The sequence below is a fragment of the Mizuhopecten yessoensis genome, unplaced genomic scaffold, assembly GCF_002113885.1.
Source record: "Mizuhopecten yessoensis strain PY_sf001 unplaced genomic scaffold, ASM211388v2 scaffold10871, whole genome shotgun sequence".
NCBI classification, from domain to species: Eukaryota; Metazoa; Mollusca; class Bivalvia; order Pectinida; family Pectinidae; genus Mizuhopecten; species Mizuhopecten yessoensis.
Window position 1 is genome coordinate 126461 of NW_018408763.1, and position 25668 is coordinate 152128.

General features: G+C 36.1%; 2 protein-coding genes across 4 annotated transcripts in view; one reads left to right on the forward strand and one right to left on the reverse strand.

Annotated features, from left to right (window-relative positions):
- The window catches only part of LOC110463181, a 494021-nt gene that overhangs the window by 51927 nt on the left and 416426 nt on the right, over positions 1–25668 (forward strand). The gene's annotated exons all lie outside the window — the stretch shown is intronic.
- The window catches only part of LOC110463178, a 26176-nt gene continuing 9375 nt past the window's right edge, over positions 8868–25668 (reverse strand). For 2 of the 3 annotated variants that reach the window (XM_021517561.1, XM_021517562.1), the window contains exons 3-7: positions 24122–24168; positions 23348–23645; positions 18538–18597; positions 14631–14660; positions 8868–12683 (exon numbers count right to left, since the gene is read on the reverse strand). In XM_021517561.1, coding sequence (XP_021373236.1) covers positions 8872–12683; positions 14631–14660; positions 18538–18597; positions 23348–23645; positions 24122–24139 — 4218 coding nt within the window. In that variant the 5' untranslated portion in view covers positions 24140–24168 and the 3' untranslated portion in view covers positions 8868–8871. Of the gene's footprint in view, positions 12684–14630; positions 14661–18537; positions 18598–23347; positions 23646–24121; positions 24169–25116; positions 25144–25668 lie in introns of those variants that run through there. The other variant, XM_021517563.1, reaches the window with a different exon arrangement.

Genomic DNA, 25668 nt, shown 5'->3' on the forward strand with positions numbered 1-25668 from the left:
ATTTTCTCAATCGAGCCTTCCATTTAACATGTAAAAATAACTTCATAAAATCACATTTCAGATGTTTATCAACATTTATTGATGAACTAAAAAAATCAAATAATCCAATAGAATAATTTGAGTTTACATTTAATTCTTTATATGGTTCAAACTGTAAATATGTTAAATACAGCATAATCAATTGCACCAATAAAATTTGAAAATATTAGGGCATTGAAAAATTGGCACACCCTTAAATTGTGGGTAATAATAAGAAAAAAATATATAAATAATTCTAATTGGAACAATTATGATTAAGCGCAATACTTAAGGCGCACAAATTGCTAACATAAGATTTGTTTAATATGATTACTGCTAAAATATGTATATGTTCACCGTAACACACATATTTGTAGCAGCATTCTCCGTTACTTACACCACTACAGTCAGTTAATGGTTAAGTACAGCGTAGAGCTCACTCAATATATGATGTAACACTGAGCTAATTACATCATAATGAATTTCATATTCTTCAAATGACTGATATCCACATTTTAATTGTACTTTTTAAAATGACTGATATCCACATTTAAATACTAAGTTCTTCAAATGATGGATATCCAAATTTGAATTCTAGGTTCTTAAAATGATGTATATCCAAATTTAAATTCTAGGTTCTTCAAATGACAGATATCCACATTTGAATTCTAGGTTTACAAATGACAGATATCCACATTTGAATTCTAGGTTTACAAATGCTGGATGTCCACCTTTAAATTCTAGGTTCTTCAAATGATGGATATCCACATTTGAATTCTAGGTTTACAAATGACTGATATCCACATTTGAATTCTAGGTTTACAAATGACTGATATCCACATTTGAATTCTAGGTTTACAATTGACTGATATCCACATTTATATTCTAGGTTTACAAGTGACTGATATCCAAATTTGATTTCTAGGTTTACAAATGACTGATATCCACATTTATATTCTAGGTTTACAAATGACGGATATCCACATTTATATTCTAGGTTTACAAATGACTGATATCCACATTTATATTCTAGGTTTACAAATGACGGATATCCACATTTATATTCAAGGTTTACAAATGACAGATATCCACATCTAAATTCTTTGTTCTTCGATTGACTGATCTACTTAAATTTTTAATATGAAAAGTCTACCAAAATCAACTTTTGGGAAAATGTCTTTTCTCAAAGTGATTTTCATTATACCTTATTGCTTAATCTTAAATTGAATTTACACAGATTATAACTTCGCTATCAACACATTTGAAGGAACTTAATTTTTCACTGCGTTTTAGCACAGGGACAGGATACTCGGCAAATCAAGTGCCATTGTAACTATAAGAAATCAATATTACATAGACTTATCGTCAAACTTCAGTAGTCTATAAGAAATCAATATAACATAGACTTATCGTCAAACTTCAGTATACGTAGTCTATAAGAAATCAATATTACATAGACTTATCGTCAAACTTCAGTAGTCTGTAAGAAATCAATATTACATAGACTTATCACCAAACTTCAGTAGGTCTATAACAAATCAATATTGCATAGACTTATCGTCAAACTTAAGTAGTCTGTAAGAAATCAATATAACATAGACCTATCACCAAACTTCAGTAGGTCTATAAGAAATCAATATTACATAGACTTATCACCAAACTTCAGTAGGTCTATAAGAAATCAATATTACATAGACTTATCGTCAAACTTCAGTGGTCTATAAGAAATCAATATTACATAGACTTATCAACAAACTTCAGTAGGTCTATAACAAATCAATATTGCATAGACCTATCACCAAACTTCAGTAGGTCTATAAGAAATCAATATTAAATAGACTTATCGTCAAACTTCAGTAGTCTATAAGAAATCAATATTACATAGACTTATCACCAAACTTCAGTAGGTCTATAACAAATCAATATTACATAGACTTATCGTCAAACTTAAGTAGTCTGTAAGAAATCAATATAACATAGACCTATCACCAAACTTCAGTAGGTCTATAAGAAATCAATATTACATAAACTCATTGTAAAATTGCAGTAGATTATAAGAATTCAATATTATATAGACCTATTGTCAAACTTCAGTTGTCTATAAGAAATCAATATTACATAGACCTATTGTCAAACTTCAGTAGTCTATAAGAAATCAACATTACATAGACCTATTGTCAAACTTCAGTAGGTCTATAAAACATCAATATTCCTAGACCTATTGTAAAATATAGTAGGTCAATGAAAAGTCCATATTACATAGACCTATTGTCTATGGTGTCTAAATTCTAACTTGTAAGGATGCAGAATGACCTTAATTACCATCCTAGAACGTAAATTATATGTATCAGATGTAATGATAATGTTAAACACTCTTGGTCATGTATGTACAACATATTACACACACCATACATAGTGTGAACTCAACACAGTCATGACAAAGATAATATTTGACGAAAAAAAATGTACATTGATGTAACTTTATATCAAAATATTTTCATTAATCAATTTAGGGCCCACATGAAGTAAAACCCAACAATATTACACTTTATGAATGTTAATCAATGAACGAAGGGAAGTAACTCCATTGTAGTTATCTCCCTTTGCATTCTGGTTATATACAATTCCTGTAAGGATACTTGCACTTTGGCTTTTTAAATCCTGTATTTACATTTCTATTTTATAACAAATTAAAATTAAGCCAACAATGGTAATGATACAGAATAAAGGACATGGTTAAGTAACCGTAGTTTATCTACTGGAAATAGTTTATGATATACACAAGTATATATACAGTTTATCTACTGGTAATAGTTTATGAAATACACAAGCATATATACGGTTTATCTACTGGTAATAGTTTATGATATACACAAGTATATATACAGTTTATCTACTGGTAATAATTTATGATATACACAAGTAAATATACAGTTTATCTACTGGTAATAGTTTATGATAAACACAAGTAAATATACAGACATGTCTACGGGTAACAGTGTATGATTTACAAAGGTATATATACAGTTTATCTACTGGTAATAGTTTATGATATACACAAGTAAATATACAGTTTATCTACTGGTAATAGTTTATGATACACACAAGTAAATATACAGACATATCTACTGGTAACAGTGTATGATTTACAAAGGTATATATACAGTTTATCTACTGGTAATAGTTTATGATATACACAAGTAAATATACAGTTTATCTACTGGTAATAGTTTATGATACACACAAGTAAATATACAGACATATCTACTGGTAACAGTGTATGATTTACAAAGGTATATATACAGTTTATCTACTGGTAATAGTTTATGATATACACAAGTTAATATACAGTTTATCTACTGGTAATAGTTTATGATATACACAAGTAAATATACAGTTTATCTACTGGTAATAGTTTATGATATACACAAGTAAATATACAGTTTATCTACTGGTAATAGTTTATGATATACACAAGTAAATATACAGTTTATCTACTGGTAATAATTTATGATATACACAAGTAAATATACAGTTTATCTACTGGTAATAGTTTATGATACACACAAGTAAATATACAGACATGTCTTCTGGTAACAGTTTATGATTTACACAAGTATATATACAGTTTATCTACTGGTAAAAGTTTATGATATACACAAGTAAATATACAGTTTATCTACTGGTAATAGTTTATAATATACACAAGTAAGTATACAGTTTATCTTCTGGTAATAGTTTATGATTTACACAAGTTAATATATAGTTTATCTACTGGTAATAGTTTATGATACACACAAGTATATATACAGTTTATCTACTGGTATAGTTATTGTATGGGTGTGAGGTAAATAGCACTTTTATTGTCCCCCGAGACATTAACTATTTCCCTGAGGCTAAGCCATATGATAGCTGTTTTATTATACTAACAAATATTGAAGTAGAGATGTTCCAAAGGAACATGACAAACGCAATGTCCAATCAGAATGAACGAAGACAAACATTCCGCTAACATGAATGCAGGTTAAATAGCTCATTCCCGGTAAATAGCTCAACTGACTATTTACCTGGTAAATAGTTTCTTGAAAAGTTTTATTTTGAATAGCATTTCTGTTATTTACTTTTATATAGTGCATAAAAGAAGAAAGACCAAGTCCTGATCCGCTATACAGTATAATTTCTTTGCTAGTATAGTGCCTCTTGAGTACATTAGCAAGTACAAAGTGGCTATCTATACATATATATATATATAGGGTCCCCAAAGGCTGATGGTTCAATTTATATCTATCTATCTTAGGTCAGTTAATTTACAAATTTTATATAGACACAAGACTTACCAAGAATCTTTTACAATTTGAAAATTAACCAACCAGAGTTATTTAAACCTGACAAAGAGCCATTAGGACTTTTGGGATCTTTTTTCTCCCATAACACTCATTTAACATCTAGAAAACCATGTTTACCTTGATGCATTACGGGGAACAATTTCGTTGTATCATTACATCACACCAGGATGCAAAGTCTTGCATTACGTTGCCTATACATTACGTCATAATTAAAAAAATTGACCAATTAAATAACATCCAGGGGACAAAATTGTTTACCAGTAGAGAGGAAACCTATAAAGTACCTGAGAAACATACACAAAATATCTGATACATTTACAGCAGTATAAACACTGGCCTATACACACGTACACTGGCCTATACACACGTACATCGGCCTATACACACGTACACCGGCCTATACATACATACACTGGCCTATACACACGTACACTGGCCTATACACTTGTACACAGGCCTATACACACGTACACTGGCCTATACACACGTACACTGGCCTATACACACATACACCGGCCTATTCACACGTACACTGGCCTATACACACATACACTGGCCTATACACACATACACTGGCCTATACACACATACACTGGTCTAAACCTACGTACACTGGCCTATACACATGTACACTGGCCTATACAAACATACACTGGCATATACACACGTACACTGGCCTATACACACGTACACCGGCCTATACACACATACACTGGCCTATACACATGTACACTGGCCTATACACACGTAAACTGGCCTATACACACACACACTGGCCTATACACACGTACACTGGCCTATACAAACATACACTGGCCTATACACACATACACTGGTCTAAACATACGTACACTGGCCTATACACATGTACACTGGTCTATACACACGTACACTGGCCTATACACATGTACGCTGGCCTATACACACGTACACTGGCCTATACACATATACACTGGTCTATACACACATACACTGGCCTATACACATGTACACTGGCCTATACACACGTAAATTGGCCAATACACACGTACACTGGCCTATACACACGTACACTGGCCTATACACATATACACTGGCCTATACACACGTACACTGGACTATACACACATACACTGGCCTATACACACGTACACTGGCCTATACACACGTACCCTGGCCTATACACACGTACACGGGCCTATACACACGTACACAGGCCTATACGCATGTACACTGGCCTATACACACATACACTGGCCTATACACACGTGCACAGGCCTATACACACGTACACTGTCCTATACACATGTTCACTGGCCTATACACACGTACACTGGTCTATACCTACGTACACTGGTCTATACCTACGTACACTGGCCTATACACACATACACTGGCCTATACACACGTACACAGGCCTATACACACGTACACTGTCCTATACACATGTTCACTGGCCTATACACACGTACACTGGTCTATACACACGTACACTGGCCTATACACATATACACTGGTCTATACACACATACACTGGCCTATACACATGTACACTGGCCTATACACACGTACACTGGGCTATACACACGTACACAGGCCTATACACACGTACACTGGCCCATACACATGTACACAGTGACTACACAACATCATAATATACATGTTACAGAAACGTCTCATATCGTTAAGTAACGTCACTACATATCTATGTAATAATTCACCGTCATTTTCATATAAAATATGTACATAGAGAGAGATGCATGTTACAAATAAAATATGTACACAGAGAGACATGCTTGTTACATATAAAATATGTACATAGACAGACATGATTGTTTCATATAAAATATGTACATAGACAGACATGCTTGTTACATATAAAATATGTACATAGACAGACATGATTGTTACATATAAAATGTGTACATAGACAGACATGCTTGTTACATTTAAAATATGTACATAGACAGACATGCTTGTTACATTTAAAATATGTACATAGAAAGACATGCTAATAACAAAATTCTACAGAATCACTATAGCAACGAAGATATTTGATATTCCACTCCTAGCACAGTGTTATGGACTTTAAAATATAAAGTTCCTACAAATCACTGGAGGAAGGAGTATTACCACACGATTGGAACAAAAGCCAATATAACACCAATCTACAAAAAAGGTAGGAAACAAGATAGTGGCAACTATCGTCCAATCAGTCTATCATCTGTATTTGGAAAATCACTTCAGAGAATTATCAGGAACAGAGAGGTCGAACACAGGACTAGTAACAAACTGTTCTCGGATCACCAGTATGGTTTTAGGAGCAAACGTTCATGTAACCTTCAACTGCTAGAAATTATGGAAAGTTGGACGGAATCTCTGGACAACCGGAATGAGGTTGATGTAGTGTACCTAGACTTTAGTAAGGCCTTTGATACAGTTCCTCACAGAAGGCTGCTTGAAAAGGTCAAGGGATATGGGATTGACGGTAGTATCGGAATTTGGATATGTGATTTCCTCCATGACATGGAACAGCAAGTAGTGATCAATGGCAAGGCATCTAAATCAATTTCGGTTACGAGTGGAGTGCCTCAGGGTAGCGTTCTGGGACCGATATTGTTTTTAATATACGTCAACGATCTACCGGATGTGACAAACAATATAGCTAAACTGTTTGCTGACGAAGCCAAAATTTTCGGTGATATAACATCACCCGAGTGCATTGACTCCATGCAGGATGATCTCAATAACATAAGCCACTGGACTGTGACTTGGCAAATGAAACTGAATTTAGAAAAGTGCAAATATATGAACATCAAGCTTGGGCAATCTGTATCGGACCAAAGTTATACCTTAACGGGAAACGACAACACAACAGTAGTTCAAAAGAAGGAGCACGAAAAGGACTTGGGGATTGATTTCAATAATAATTTGAAATTTACCGGCCATGTCAACACGCAAGCGAAGAAGGCCAACATAATGGTGGGATTAATATTTAAATCTTTTACCTACATGGACGAGGACATTTTTGCAAATCTATGCAAGTCTCTAGTAAGACCTCACTTTGAGTACTGCACATCAGTCTGGTTTCCAATGTACAAAAAGGACCGAAAGACTCTGGAAAATGTTCAACGTTGTGCCACCAGGTTGTTGCCACATCTCAAACACCTAAACTATGAGGAGCGTCTGCGAGTTTTAGGAATACTTTCCTTAGAGTACAGACGGGAAAGAGCAGGCATGGTAAACCTTTACAAAATATGCAATGGAATTGTAGATGCCAACATGGATAAATTCACAACTTTCGTGGCCGGACAGAATGTACACAACACCAGAGGACACAACAAAAAACTTTTCAAGAAAAGATTTAGGACTAAACTAAGAGGAAATGCCTTCTCCAACCGAGTGACAAAACCGTGGAACAATTTAGACTCCACCGTAATAAACGCTCCATCATTAAATTCATTCAAATCAAGACTGAACCGTGCGTGGAAACATCACCCAGGAAAATTCAGCCCCGCATGCTACAGAGCGGGAGGTGCAGACCGGGAATACGTACCAGTAACAATAGTAGAAGCGTCAATAGTAGTCGAAGACTAATGGTATGACGTCGACATCGGTGAGTTTCGGTGAGTAAAAGACAGTTCATAAGTCAGTCCCATTCACTGGTACATCACATATACATATGTAACAGGAGAGAGAAATCAACAGCCAGACCGGGATTCAAAGCCGGGACGTCCTGAACTCTAGACGAACGCTCTACTAAATGGTTCACTTACACCTGTGTAATTCTGTCCCACTTCTGTTCATCGTTACACTATGGATGTGATCATTAACAACAGATTCAAGCCCCGGACCTCATCAACTCTAGACGAACACTCTACTAAACGGTTCACTTACACCTGTGTAATTCTGTCCCACTTCTGTTCATCGTTACACTATGGATGTGATCATTAACAACAGATTCAATCCTGGACAGTCCCGCCCACCTCCTCAACTCGAGACGAACGCTCAACTAAACGGTTCACTTAAACCTGTGTAATTCTGTCCCACTTCTGTTCATCTAGCTGGTCAATGGGCGTGTCCTGGCCCAACTCTTGTGCAGTATTATCCAAACCGAAGTTAAGGGGAGGTTACTTTATAGATGTAAAACTACAGTGGGGCTAAACTGGGATTCCAACTCTGGACTTTGGATTGTTATACAAACTGACTGATATAGCTGGTCAATGGGCGTGTCCTGGCCCAACTGATGTACAGTAATATCCAAACCGAAGTTAAGGGGAGGTTACTGCATATAGGTTAAACTTCAGTGGGGCTAAACCGGGATTCGAACCCTAGACTTCAGATTATTATACTATCACTCTAACTGGTTAAGATACCTGGTTAACAGATGTGTCCTGGCCTTATATATAACTGTTCTACAGTTTTATCCAAACTGAAGTTAAGGGGAGGTAACTGTGTATAGGAAAAACCAGTGTAGTAGAACAGAGATCACTTACTGTATCCAACTTTGTCACAAGCTCGTACTTTGTCATTTACCAAACAATTGTAGAAGATGGTCATACAAAGGGTTATCATACATATTCGGGATGGACATATTCCGATGGTATTTCATCAAATCCAAAACAGATTGCCCACTATTGTTAAGAATGGTTTTGACATCATATTTCAATCCTAAGGATTCTAGGTAATGTTTTATATAAATTTCACATTCGGTGAACATGTTGACATTAGACGTATTCCTAGCTATATAATGTAGACAATGCCAGCCGTCCTTATCTACAGCTGTAGTAAGATCTGGGCACAACTGACACAAATATTTACAAATCTCTCTGCGTCCCGTCTCACCACTCACATGTAACACAGTTTTCTCATCCTTATCTACAACTGTGGTGGTTAGTGCTGGATATGACTTAAACAAATATTTACAAAACTCTCTGTGTCGCCTCTCACAACTCACATGTAACACAGTTTTCTCATCCTTATCTACAACTCTGGTTAGTGCTGGGTATGACTGACACAAATATTTACAAATCTCTATGTGTCCCCCCTCACAACTCACATGTAACACGGTTCTGCCATCCTTATCTACAACTGTGGTTAGTGCTGGGTACGACTCACACAAATACACACAAAGCTCCTTGTGTCCCCACACACAACTCACATGTAACACTGTTCTCCCTTTATTGTCAAGTATTGTTGTGACGTCATACATGCGTCCTGTTGACTCTAGGTATTGTTTTACCAGAGTTTCACACTCGGTGAACATGCTTACATCTGATATAAACTTAGCCATATGATGTAGAAAGTGACAACCAGAATGATCTACAACTGTGGTTAGTGCTGGGTACGACCGACACAAATATTTGAAAATGTCCCCATGTCCCCCCACACAACTATATCCACAAAGCTTTGTGTGCTCCCTTTTACAAATCATATTCAAAATTGTATCCCCGGATTGATCCACTAACTGAGACATGTACTGAGCACACACACAGTTCCTATGAACCACACGACCATCTACTGACTCACACTGGTGTCGTTCATCCTCAACTCTATATAAGGATTTAAGTATAACTCTCTCCACTGTGTGAAATATACCACAGTTTCCTATGCTTGCTGTCAATAGCAGTGGGCTTTGTCCCCATACATCAGTATCATGTACCAACTCTGGATAAGTGTTACTCAGCATGGTCACCATCTCTTCTCTCTCATACCTACACGCCTTACATAGGACCTTATAAACATAATGTGATGATTTTGACTGGTTTGCCCTCGCTGTTGGAATGACATCATACTGCAGCAGTTTACACAACACATTAACACTACCCCCCCTCACCACACAGAATGGTGTGTCCTTGTCAGGTTTACCACCTTCGGATAAAAGATATAATGCACATTCTTCTAAACCTATGTAACATGTAACATTTAACAAGACAAGTTTGATCTCATCATTTATAACACTGATAATATTTCTAAGCATATTAATATTTCCTGTCTTCACCACACAGAATGGGGTGTTCTCTTCACATTCTTCATCCTCCGATAGAAGGTATTTAACACATTCATCTAAACAATAGCAACACGCTCCATTTAACACGTAAAGTTTCATCTCATCATTCATGTGTATCGAAACATTCTTCAGAATATGCACATTACACCCAATCAAAAACATCAAATTTGCGTCCTCGTCAGGTTTGACACCCTGACACAGAAGATAAAAAACACACTCAACAAGACCACATGGACTAAAATGACGATCATAACTTGAACACGCTTCATTTAACAAGTCAAGTTTCATATCATCATTCATGTATATAAAAACGTCCTTCAGAATATCCAAATCTATTTGTGTATCATCATATATGTTGTCAACTTTTGTAATCATTAACAACCAATCTGTGTCCTTGTCTGGTTCAACACCCTGGGACAGAAGATATAAAGCAAACTCACCAAGCCTATATACACATGCTTTATTCAACAAGACAAGTTTCATCTCATCATTCATGTATTTAGAAACGTCCTTCAGAATATCGAAATCTACTTGTATATCACCAACTATGTTGACAACTTTTGCAATCAATGAGAACCAATCTGTGTCCTTGTCTGGTTCGACACCCCGGGACAGAAGATATAAAGCAAACTCCTCAAAACCATGTGAACATGCTTTGTTTAACAAGTCAAGTTTCATCTCATCATTCATGTATACAACAACTTTCTTTAGAACACTGATATCTTCATCATCATTCTTCAGAATATCCATATCTTCATCATCCATATCTACATCATCCTCATAACTTTTTTTAAACAATGACCACCAATCTGTGTCCTCGTCAGGTTTTACACCCTGAGACAGAAGATACAAAACACACTTGACAAAACCACATGAACATATTCTGTTTAACAAGTCAAGTTTCATCTCATCGTTCATGTATATAAAAACTTTCTTCAGGAAATCCACATCATCATACCTAAATCCTGTAAGCAATGAGAACCAATCTGTGTCCTTGTCAGGTTTGACACCTTCAGAAAGAAGATATAAAACAAAAGGATTCACACCAGAACTGCTTGCTTTGTTTAACACATCAACTTGATCAATATTTTTATCATTTAACCACTTGACAAACCTTTCTATAAACTGTCTATCAGTCCATACATCTAGAAAACTAACACCATAATAGTGATCAAACCTAGATGTCTCGAATACTTTGCATATACGTTCAAACATGTATTCATAATTATCAGGTGATAACATAATTCTGTCCGGAGATGATTTCGATATTGTGAAAAGACTCAACGAATCTCTTGGACAATACTTTATGTAGCCAATCGGTGTGATTTGTCCATACAGAAGTGCCAATGTGTCGCGTATAGAGTCGTGAGCAAATCTGTACTCAAAACCATCACCAGACCAGTTTTGCTGCTTTACCACTAAAAATCCTGATAAAGTGTCTAAACTTTTCCGCACATAATCAATTTTTTGCTTATCCTTCCATGCCGACATGTCTTCCCCAACATCCTTCAAATCAATATCAAATGCTTCTCCCAGCAATGTTTTGTTGACCTTTTCACCATTAGGATCAAGATCCTTTGCTTCAATATGCCCATCATTGAGGAAAAGAAACAATAGGGCATTACATTCTGCCAGTTTTGACAAGACACTATTCAAAAAATAAAAAGGCCTCTTAAAAAAATTAAACCTTTCTTTCTGCAATTCAGGAATATCTCTGAACAACCTACAGCATTGTGGGAAACCAATACCTGTGGCATATCTGACAATTTCTTCTTTTTCATTTTCTTTCCATGAAAACTCACCCTTTTTAGGTTTGTATAACTCTAAAAGTTCCAGCTTTTCTTCTTTAATTTTGAAATTATTAGAGCTCAGATCAATGATGTTAGAATCAACAAACACATTTTCTAAAGAGTGGCTTCTCAAAGAATTAAAAACCTCATTTCGAATTGTAATGAGAAGGAAATTTGCCTCGGTAGGTTTATCCCCACATAATGTTGGAAGAACAGATTTAATCCTTTTGTTCCACTCTCCTACATCTTTTTCATGCGCAACTCTCTCTCCAAAGATATCATCAATAAAGGTAATTAATTTTGATTTAGGAGGCAATGAATCCAGGTCTTCAATGTTATGAAGTTCGAGTGGTTGTCGGCCTCGCTGCTCCTCAATCAGCCCAAGAATGAGACGAATGGCTGTGGTTGTTTTACCATCTCCAGTGTTCCCTTTGATGACAACAACCTGACTCTTGTGTAGCTTTTCTTTAGCATCCTGGAAACCCTTGGTGGCTATAAATGTTCTCTTTTTATCTTCTTCAATCATGGCTTTGGTTCTCTCTGTAAACAGACAGAATCAAAAGAGATATAAAATCAGCTTAAACCAATCACCAGAGTTGTTTGTCCATTATTTGTTAATTTTTATCTAAATTTCACATAAATGTTTACTACAGTCCAAAAGAGTTTTGGTATTTTCATCAGAGTGGTATAGGAGTGTTTCAACAAATTTGCATGATCTGAGTGACCTGGTCAAGGTTGTTTCTTTTCCAAAACCTTTCAGCCAACAACTACTGGCATTTATTATGACTCTAAGCTTCTTGGTGTTACAGAAGAAGTCATCTGAATGTTTCAACAGATTTAATCACTGTGACCTTGAATAAAAGTCAGTCATTTTTTTCTAAAACATTGTAGAATTTCATGCAAGTAAGTTTTTGGCTAAATATCACCAAACTCCTTCAACTTTGTAGTCCATTTACTAACAGTGCTGAATAATAAATATTATAACGTGACCGGCTTCCACAACATATAATCCAACATCAAAGTTCTATTTACATGTTTATTTACAGTTTGTACATTATATCACAATGTTCCCTTCATAGTCAGATTAACACCTGAGAGGATCACAATCCAGATAGAAATTCTGTACACGTCTGTACTCCCTCTTCTCCCTGAACCCCCAAACTGGTCTCCTCTTATCACCCATTACTCATGAGTGTACCTCAGGCCAGCCCTGCAGCAGTGACAGCTCTCTGGCCTTAAAGGTCAATCTCCCCAGGTAAGCCAGATATCAGTCTGCCTGCTAGCTATCACCATGGTCCCCCAAACCCCTCCCAGTGTTTCCGTCTGCACTATATCAATGTTCTCTATTAAACCACTTCTATAAGGTAGATGATTATAGCTACACAATTATCAAATTATCACAAAATCAAAATCATCAGACTGCTGGTTCATTATTAAAAGAAATTTTAGATGACTCAAATTTTACCCCTTTTTTTCCTCTGAAGATGCAGGCCCCTTTTATTCCCAATCAGAATCAACATCATTTCTGGACACGTACACCAAATTTGGTTGTAATTGCCTTGAGGTTCTTGAGAAGAAGAGGCTCAAATATAATTTAAAAAAGAAAGATTGATGACTGATGGAAATGAGTTTCAGGAAACCCAGTGTCGTCATACTATCAATAAAATACACCTGAAGTATGATGATTATATTATTCAAATGATGCTCAGACATGAGGTCTTAGGTGTTTGTAGTAGCAATGAATTGACAGACAAATATTTAAAAAGCAAGTCAAAATATTACAAGGCAGTCCATAGTCTCCCGTTGGTAATGATTTTTATATTTACCAAAAAGTACACTTATGTCAGGAAGCATAGGTCACAGTGAGGTCATAGTGACCTACTTCTTGCACTCCCCCATCCCAAGATGACCTTGTACACAAAATATGGATACACCAGGTAAAATAGTACAGAATATATGCCTATATGCAATGTGCATTTGGTAATAAATTGAATTGGTAAAATTGGAAAATAAAAGATATACCCCAGACAAACTTTTTCAAAAGTGAAGGTCAAAGGTTAAGTCATAGGTCAGAGTGACCTAAGTCTTGCACACTGCACTCCCGTCATCCCAAAATGTCTTTATACAACAAATCTGATTACTCCAACTGAAATAGTACAGAAGATATGCCCTGGACAAACTTTTTCAAAAGTTAAGGCCAAAGGTCAAAGCATGGGTCACAGTGAGGTCATAGTGACCTTCTTCTTGCGCTGTGCACTCCGCCATCCCAAGATGTCCTTGTTCCCTAAATCTAGTTACTCCAGGTGAAATAGTATATAAGATATGTCTCGGACAAACTCGGACGGAAGGACAGACAAGNTTTCCCCCCCCCCCCCCCCCTGGAACCGGTGGGGGACTAATAAACAAGAGGGTAATAAACCAAATACAAAAACATGTTCATACTATATTTTTTACCATTCCATGTTTACTTCAGCTGATAAAACTCACCTATCAAGACTGTTATCTTGGGACTGAACTCTGTAAAATAAAGAGATTTACATTACATCTGAATTAGTATACTAGAAAATATATGTAAGACATGAATGACCCTGATGCCAGTTTCTGTGTTTGATAATGTCTATAAATAGTTACAACAACTATGGTCTTGACACCCTGAAATATGTATGCATTCAAGGTATTATCATATATTTCATGTTGATAAATGGAGAAATACAGAGAAAATAATTCTATGAATAACAACATGCAGTGACCTTTGTAACAGGAACTCATCCGAGGCATTCTCATACTTGAAATCTGTATAAACTCTGGATTAAAATCTGCTAAGAAATGAAGTAGCTAGAGTGATGACACTGAATAGTTTGATGACTTTCTATAAATAGCAACAGTGACATTGGACTTCGAAACCTGAAACACAAAGATGTCTGACCTTTGTATAAATTTTGATCAAATTCCATCAGTAAGTTACAATTGTTGGTAGACTGATGACACTGAATTGGTTGATAATTTCTATATATGGCATTATTAATTTTTTTCGTATTATTCCCGACAAGTGATTGGCCAGGAGTGCATCAGGTGTCAACCGATAAAAACAGATATTGACTTGGAGTGCATGATTTTTGTTGAAGGACTGGGTGTTTCTAACAAGAGGCCAATGGGCCTGCATCGCTCACCTGGTATTAATCTCACACTTGCAATCATAAGATTTAATAAGAACCTATTAAAAGATTTAAACATATGATGCCTGTGACCTTGATTGTCAAACAAGGAAATTAGGTTGAAAGTGGATCAAGGTCATTCATTTGAACTAACTTGGTAGTCCTTCATCCCAGCATGCTACAGGCCCAATTTCAGTACCCTGGGTCTTTCGGTTTTAAGAAGTCGTTTGAAGATTTAAAGACATTTGACCCCTGTGACCTTGAAAGTTGGTCAAGGTCATTCATTTGAACAAACTTGGCAGTCCTTCATCCCAGCATGCTACAGGCCCAATATCAGTACAGTGGCCCTTTTGGTTATTGAGCAGAAGTTGTTTGAATATTTTAAGACATCTGACCCCTGTGACCTTGAAAGTGGGTCAATGTCATTCATTTGAACAAACTTGGTAGCCCTTCATCCCAGCATGCTACAGGCTCAATATCAGTACTCTGGGCCTTTTGGTTATTGAGGAGAAGTTATTAGAAGATTTTAAGGTATCTGACCCCAGTGACCTTGAAAGTGGGTCAATGTCATTCATTTGAACAAACTTGGTAGCCCTTCATCCCAGCATGCTACAGGCTCAATATCAGTACTCTGGGCCTTTTGGTTATTGAGGAGAAGTTGTTAGAAGATTTTAAGGTATCTGACCCCAGTGACCTTGAAAGTGGGTCAAGGTCATTTATTTCAACAAACTTGGTAGCCCTTGATCCCAGCATGCTACTGGCCAAATATCATCATCCTAGGTCTTTTGGTTACTGAAAAGAAGTTGTTTAAAGTAAAAGGTTGACGCCGGACAGACGGACGACGAACGGCAGCCGGACGGATGACGGACGCCGCACCATGGCATATGCTCACTTGCCTTTCGGGCAGGTGAGCTAAAAATAGAATTATGATGTGTCTCCAAACAATGCACCTTCCCACTTCCGAAGCTTTTTTGTTGTGTTTTTTTTTCAGATTGCTTACATTATTGTTTTGTAAAATAATAAAACAATCGTAGCCTTTAACTTCGGTCAATGCCTGGATTTATCGACCCGAGAAAAGATATATTGACCGAGGACTGCGTCCGAGGTCAATAAATCTTTTCTCGGGTCAATAAATCCAGGTATCGACCTCAGCCAAAGGCTATAATGGAATAATGATGACCTTGGCCTTGACTTTGGAATCCTGAATCCTTATACTTGAAATCTGTATAAAATTTGATCAAAATCTGTCAAAGAATGAAGTTTCTATAGTATCTAAATTGACAGGACAGACATGGGCAGCACTATATGCTCCCTGAGGGGCATACAAAATTAATTCAATGAATCGCTTATATTGTCAATATCATTCATCAGCATTGACTCTAAATAATCATCACAACAGCGTGGATAGTCTTCTGTTTATTAAGTAGACAGACTCACATTTAAAATAATACACATACTCACAAAGGTCAAATACATTTTGATACAACATTGTTCCAAATATAAATTAAACAATATTATGTGATTAAGTTTGCATTTACAGTAGTTTATATGAACACCTTATCCTTGGCTTTCTTTGTTCAGTATGATATAATGGAGACTGTATAATGTCTGGTTTTTGTGAGTGACGTTAACTACAGATAATTCAGAGTTCTATAATTATAAACAATTATATAGTTTATATGTACACCTCATCCTCAGCTTTCTTTGTTCAGTATGATATAATGGAGACTGTATAATGTCTGGTTTTGGTGAGTAACTGTATTTACAGATAATTCAGACTTCTATAATTATAAACAATTATATAGTTTATATGTACACCTCATCCTCAGCTTTCTTTGTTCAGTATGATATAATGGAGACTGTATAATGTCTGGTTTTGGTGAGTAACTGTATTTACAGATAATTCAGACTTCTATAATTATAAACAATTATATAGTTTATATGTACACCTCATCCTCAGCTTTCTTTGTTCAGTATGATATAATGGAGACTGTATAATGTCTGGTTTTGGTGAGTAACTGTATTTACAGATAATTCAGACTTCTATAATTATAAACAATTATATAGTTTATATGTACACCTCATCCTCAGCTTTCTTTGTTCAGTATGATATAATGGAGACTGTATAATGTCTGGTTTTGGTGAGTAACTGTATTTACAGATAATTCAGACTTCTATAATTATAAACAATTATATAGTTTATATGTACACCTCATCCTCGGCTTTCTTTGTTCAGTATGATATAATGGAGACTGTATAATGTCTGGTTTTGGTGAGTAACTGTATTTACAGATAATTCAGACTTCTATAATTATAAACAATTATATAGTTTATATGTACACCTCATCCTCAGCTTTCTTTGTTCAGTATGATATAATGGAGACTGTATAATGTCTGGTTTTGGTGAGTAACTGTATTTACAGATAATTCAGACTTCTATAATTATAAACAATTATATAGTTTATATGTACACCTCATCCTCGGCTTTCTTTGTTCAGTATGATATAATGGAGACTGTATAATGTCTGGTTTTGGTGAGTAACTGTATTTACAGATAATTCAGACTTCTATAATTATAAACAATTATATAGTTTATATGTACACCTCATCCTCGGCTTTCTTTGTTCAGTATGATATAATGGAGACTGTATAATGTCTGGTTTTGGTGAGTAACTGTATTTACAGATAATTCAGACTTCTATAATTATAAACAATTATATAGTTTATATGTACACCTCATCCTCGGTTTTCTTTGTTTAGTATGATATAATGGAGACTGTATAATGTCTGGTTTTGGTGAGTAACTGTATTTACAGATAATTCAGACTTCTATAATTATACACATCTATGTGAAATAACATAACTTTATGGTTGGAGATTGATACTACTCCTATGTTTGTCTGTATATTATCTACATATATATCACACCCACAGGTATTATCTAAACATAAAACTTTACCTACACATGTATTATCTAAACATAAAACTGTACCTACACATGTGTGGTCGTTATACTAGGAAATGTCTATCAGACATGAATACTTCCTTGCCCCTGTGGTTTACCTATAAATACTAACAGTGACCTTGGCATTGACCTTGGGATCTATAATTTTAAGTACGTACTCATCAAAGATATTCTCAAACTTCATCCTTTTATAAACTTTTATAAAAATCTGTTAAGGATTGAAGTCTGTATAGCCGTAATGTATGGATATTAAACATTACTGAACAGAACAAACCTGTGGACTGTTGTTGTCCTACACCTTCGTCTGTCCTCGGTCGCTTGGCTTCTGGTTGTCCTGTAGGTAAAAGAACAATGATGTCATGTAATCAACATAGGTGGAAGATCTACCTGATAACATCCTCTATAATTCTTAATTAAAGCATTAACAGTTTATAGGTTTGTATATATGTACTAATACTGACTACTGATTATTCTAAAACGAACATTTTAAATCCATGTTTAAATTGGATACAGAACATGTAACACCTACACATGTACATGTATCACTTACACATGTAACACCTACACCTGTATCACCTACACATGTATCACTTACACATGTATTACTTACACCTGCAACACCTACACTTGTATCATTCACACCTGTATCACTTACACATATATCACCTACACATGTATCGTCTACACATGTAACACTTACACCTGTATCACTTACACATGTATCACCTACACATGTATCACTTACACATGTATCACCTACACATGTATCATCAACACATGTATTACTTACACATGTATCACCTACACATGTATCTTCTTCACATGTTACACCTACACATGTATCATTTACACATGTATCACTTACACATGTATCAGCTACACATGTATCACCTACACATGTATCACATTCACATGTTTCACCTACACATGTATCACCTACACATATTACCTACACATGTATCACCTACACATATATCACATGTATCACTTACACATGTAACACCTACACCTGTATCACCTACACATGTATCACCTACACATATTACCTACACATGTATCACCTACACATATTACCTACACATGTATCACCTACACATATTACCTACACATGTATCACCTACACATGTATCACATTCACATGTTACACCTACACATGTATCATTTACACATGTATCACTTACACATGTATCATCAACACATGTATTACTTACACATGTATCACCTACACATGTACCACCTACACATGTATCACTTACACATGTATCAGCTACACATGTATCACCTACACATGTATCACTTACAGATATGTCGTCTACACATGTAACACTTACACATGTAACCCTTACACATGTATCACCTACACATGTATCACCCACACATGTATCACCTACACATATCACCGACACATGTATCACCTACACATATCACCAACACATGTATCACCTACACATATCACCTACACATGTATCACTTAAACATATCACCTACACATGTATCACCTACACGTAGCACCTACACATGTATCACCTACCCATGTATCACCTACACATGTACCACCTACACATGTTTCACCTACACATGTATCACCTACACATGTTACACCTACACATGTATTACTTACACATGTATCACCTACACATGTATCACATACACATGTATCACTTACACATATGTCGTCTACACATGTAACACTTACTCATGTAACACTTACACATGTATCACCTACACATGTATCACATTCACATGTTACACCTACACATGTATCATTTACACATGTATCACTTACACATGTATCAGCTACACATGTATCACCTACACATGTATCACCTAAACATGTATCACCTACACATATATCACCTACACATGTATCGTCTACACATGTAACACTTACACCTGTATCACTTACACATGTATCACCTACACATGTGTCACTTACACATGTATCACCTACACATATATCACCGACACATGTATCACCTACACGTAGCACCTACACATGTATCACCTACCCATGTATCACCTACACATGTATCACCTAAACATGTATCACCTACACATATATCACCTACACATGTATCACCTACACATATTACCTACACATGTATCACCTACACATATTACCTACACATGTATCACCTACACATGTATCACATTCACATGTTACACCTACACATGTATCACTTACACATGTATCAGCTACACATGTATCACCTACACATGTATCACCTAAACATGTATCACCTACACATGTATCACCTAAACATGTATCACCTACACATATATCACCGACACATGTATCACCTACACGTAGCACCTACACATGTATCACCTACCCATGTATCACCTACACATGTATCACCTAAACATGTATCACCTACACATATATCACCGACACATGTATCACCTACACGTAGCACCTACACATGTATCACCTACCCATGTATCACCTACACATGTATCACCTAAACATGTATCACCTACACATGTATCACCCACACATGTATCACCTACACATATCACCGACACATGTATCACCTACACATATCACCTACACATGTATCACCTACACATGTATTAAATATTATGTTCATTTCAAGACAGTATCCCTTAAAGGGGCATCACGCTGAAGTAACTTTTTCTTTTTTAGTTAGTACGGTGCATGTATTCTTCCGGATAGCCGGTTGAGCTGAAATGAAATAGACAGAAATGCTAGCGCTGTTTATGTTATGAATAAATATCTAAAACTATTAACCTCGCTAGTATCATTGTGTGAGTTTGAACACAGATGAACTTAGTTTAATATGTTCATGGGCATGTATCGGAGAGAGTTTACTTTGTGTTTTTTTAATTATACAGTGGTTTATGCGAAAGGAAGGGATAAGTGACTGGTTAGTTTGATTTTGCCATGAGGCCCTCCAAGGGATAACTGGTGTGATGGCCACGGCGTATTCTGTTCTCTGATCCTCTGACGGTACTCGGGGTCAAATGAGATTTACATAATTTATAATAATTCCGGGATCAGTAAAACGTTATCGCAGCTAGACTAAAAAAAATGTCAAAATGACGGACCAGGATAACCTAGAACACTGACAGGTCAGTAAGGGCCCCGTCTTGTGGCAATATATCCCCCATAATCATCAAGAATGACGCGTTGTTTAATTCCCACAACATTGCTTCAAAGTGTCATAATGATATACTCACCAGCAAAAAAATATTAAATTTTAGCTTGACCTTTGACCGAGCGACCTTGACTTTAAGTCAGTTGACTTTTTGTTAAATTCCGACCAACTTTGCTTCATAAAGTCATAACAAAATGTTCATCAGGGAAAAGATACAAAATTTGACTGTGACCATTGACACAGTGACCTTGACCTATGGACAATTGACTCCATGCTTAATTCTGACCAACATTGCTGCATAACGCCTTTACCTTTGACCCAGTGACATTGACCTTTGGTCAATTGACTCCTTGTTTAATTCTGAGCAACATTGCTTCAAAGTGTCCTACCAAAATGTTCACCAGTGAAAAGATACAAAATTTAACCTTGACCTTTGACCCAATGACCTTGACATTTGGTCAGGTTGACACCTTGTTTAATTCTGATCAACTTTTCTCCATCGTGTCATAACAAAATGTTCATCAGTGAAAAGATGCAAAATTTGACCTTGACATTTGAACCTAATGACCTTGACCTTTGACCTTGACTTTTTACCTTAATGTGTATTTTTGTGAACTGAACATCTTGACCAAGTTTCATGTCCATCGGTCAATAAATACCAAAGTTATCAGCCAGGAACAAAATTTGTGGACGGAAAGACAGACAGAGTGATTACTATAGGGCACCCGTATCTCCGATACTGGGCCCTAATAACTGAGGAAGGAGAACCTACTTCTAGTAAATAGGATCGCATTTTTTCTTTTTTTTTTAAATCGTAATTTATACGGGGCCCTAATAACTGAGGAAGGAGAACCTACTTCTAGTAAATAGGATCGCGTTTTTTCCTTTTTTTTAAATCGTAATTTTTCAAAAGTTCATGTTTTCATATGATGTTGACTTAGAATGTATGATCATGTAACAACCTTTTTCTCTATAAAGAATTAATTTTCGACTTCAGATAGAATCGAAATACGTATTGAAAACAGGGGAAAACATATTTGATTACGCTGTAAAAATGGTGCGTGCTGCCGATAACTACAGCTTCTGTTTCGGACAAAAGGAACTGATTAAAGAAAAGTTGTCTCAACATAAAAAGGTCCATTTACAAGTATGCTATAATCTCTGTACGGTATTGAAAAAAATATAATTATCAAGTATCTCAACACGTTTCTTATTGACACATATTCTACATGTACACGTCATGGTTTTGCCATACAGTTTATTGTGTGTGATGGCTAATATGACTTACTAAGTGTTAGCGTATGGAGACAGTGAAAGTGGAAGAGAGGATACATAAATTTATATGCATGGTCTAGAAAAAAAATTGGCCAAAGACATTGAGTTGTATAATGTAATAAATAAGTTCACAAACGTTTCCTTTTTTATTCGCATGTAGTTTGTCATTGCATATATGCACTTTATATAAATATTTGAAAAGGGATATTCGTCTCGTGAATGTTCCTTTGAGGGAAGGTGTTTAGCCCCGTACCATCTGTACTGGTCACATTCCGGTACTAAATTCAATATATATTTATAATCTACTTTATGTTTATGCCTATTATCATTGTTGACATTTAATTGTAAATGTATGACGGGAGAAGGCTGTGATAAATTGTAAAAACTTGTGCCCCATCCCTTGTTCAATTTTATTGGCAACAAATATATGTTTAAAGCTAAATAAATTTAAATTCTGAATAATTACTGTTCAATAAGTTTGGATACGGACTTAGAAATCATATTACTTGGTTTCATAGTGCAGTAAGAAGTTGCAGTTGCCTAACGGCCCCTCTCTGGGGTCCCCTTTGGAAACCGTTTCATCTCGCTCACACCACTTGTGTTTACTGCCTAGTCAGGTGAAATAAAATATGGCTCTTCACGTGATGTCCCTTTAATATGTCATTGAATTTAATGAACAAAAAACATTACCTTCTCTTTCCTGGCGAATTTTCTCTGTATAATCATCAATTATTTTCCCTGCCTCCACATTACAAGTAACAAGGATCTCACGTAAATCACTGTACTCCCCATAATCAATAGTTCCACTCTCCATCAAGGCTTTACACAGATCCTGCATGCTCTTTACATCACCCATATCTCTGGTCGTGACATATTTCATCATTTCAACTTGAGAGCAAATAGAATGCCATTTGCTAGATTGAAGTGAAAACATATCACTTAGTGTTATAACCATTTGGGTGTGGTACTTAAGGATGTTTTTCTGCCGCTGCAATTATAAAAAAAATTGTGTTTAATGATATATACAATTCATTTCAGAACAAGAGGCCTAGGGGCCTTAATAGCTCACCTGGTATTTTATTTTCAATTTAAAACCTGCGGAGTACCATACAGGTTTATCAAAGGGGTACAAGAAATACAAGTTGCAAGAAGAACTAAATCTGACTTGGTGAGTAAGACACCTAGAACATGAGATTCAATGTTATGTCCCAGGGAGGTAGTCTCCAGGGGTTGGTCTGGACCTCTGGGCAAATCCTGGTAGCGTGTTTTCTTTTGTTCATGTCTAGAAATTGTATATTTGGTTATAGGGTAGGGATAAAACCCCTAAATATATATGGAAGGTAAGGGATTTCATTGATTTACCTCTAGTTCCCCTATTAGGTCACACTTTTACAGAGGTAAACAAATAATACACTCTCCCTTTAGCGCCTAACAAGATAATACGTATATGATATATATACTTACGTTGGCTTGGTTTGCCATTTTTTATCTGTTAGCGAAGGACTTTTCACCTGAAATAGAAAATGTAGTAAGGTGTTAAGTTTACGTTTTTGTTGATACTGAACTATTAATTATTATAACAAAAACTATATATCAGAGTTCACACAGAGCTCAGTCACCTGGTATTAATCTCTCACTTGTAGCCTTAAAGTGGACTTCAATTTAAGACTGTAAGTCATTCAAAAGAACATGTTAAAAGATTTAAACATATTTGACCCCTATGACCTTGAATGTCTGACAAGGTCATAAAGCTGAACGGACTATAAAGTCCTTCATCTCAGCATGTAACTTGCCAAAATATCACCAACCTAGATCTTTCGTTTATTGAAATAAATGTTAATACACATTTGGCAATATGTGACCTTGAAATTAAAGTGGGTTAAGATCATCCACATGAACAAACTTGATAGCTCATCATCTGAGCATGCTACTGGCAAAGTGTCACTACCCAATGCTTTTTGGTTATTCAGAAATTGTTTGAAAGTGTTCAACATATCTGACCCCTATGACCTGGAATATAGGTGAAGGTCATTCAGTACAGCAATTCTTCAAAGTTTCTGATCTGAACATGTTCCTGGCCGAATGTCATCAGCCTGGGCCTTTTGGTTATTCAGAAGAAATTCTTTAAAACAAGGCAAAGGATTGCAAGGCAATCCATAGTCTCCCACCGACAATTATGTCTACCTCTTTAACAAACAGTACACATGTCAGGATGTACCTACTGTTAGGAAAGTATCCTAATACATATTTCTTGCACTCTGCCATCCGTAGAAGTCCTTGTACACCAAATCTGGTTACTCCAGGTAAAATAGTATAGAAAATATGTCCTGGACAAATTTCTCAGACGGAAGGACGAGAGTTCCCTTCCGAGAACAGATAAAAAGTTAATGACGGACGGATGCTGCACCACAGAATAAGCTCAATTTTATCCAAATGCAGCATGATTGATGTGACATTACCTCCTGATACAAAGATCATACTGGCTTAGTACATGTATCTGGATACTGGCTGTACATGTATCTGGCTGGTCCTCAAATAAGACTTACATTCTCTGGTACATTACCTCCTGATACAAAGATCATACTGGCTTAGCACATGTATCTGGATACTGGCTGTACATGTATCTGGCTGGTCCTCAAATAAGACTTACATTCCCTGGTACATTACCTCCTGATACAAAGACCATACTGGCTGTACTTGTACCTGGCTGTTCCTCAAACAAGACATACATTCTCTGATACATTACCTCCTGAGACAAAGATCATACTGGCTTTACATGTATCTGGCTGGTCCTCAAACAAGACATACATTCTCTGGTACATTACCTTCTGATACAAAGATCATACTGGCTGTACATGTATCTGGCTTGTCCTAAAACAATACTCACATTCTCTGATACATTACCTCCGGATATAAAGATCATACTGGCTTAGTACATGTATCTGGCTGGTCCTCAAACAATACTCACATTCTCTGGTACATTACCTCCTGATACAAAGACCATACTGGCT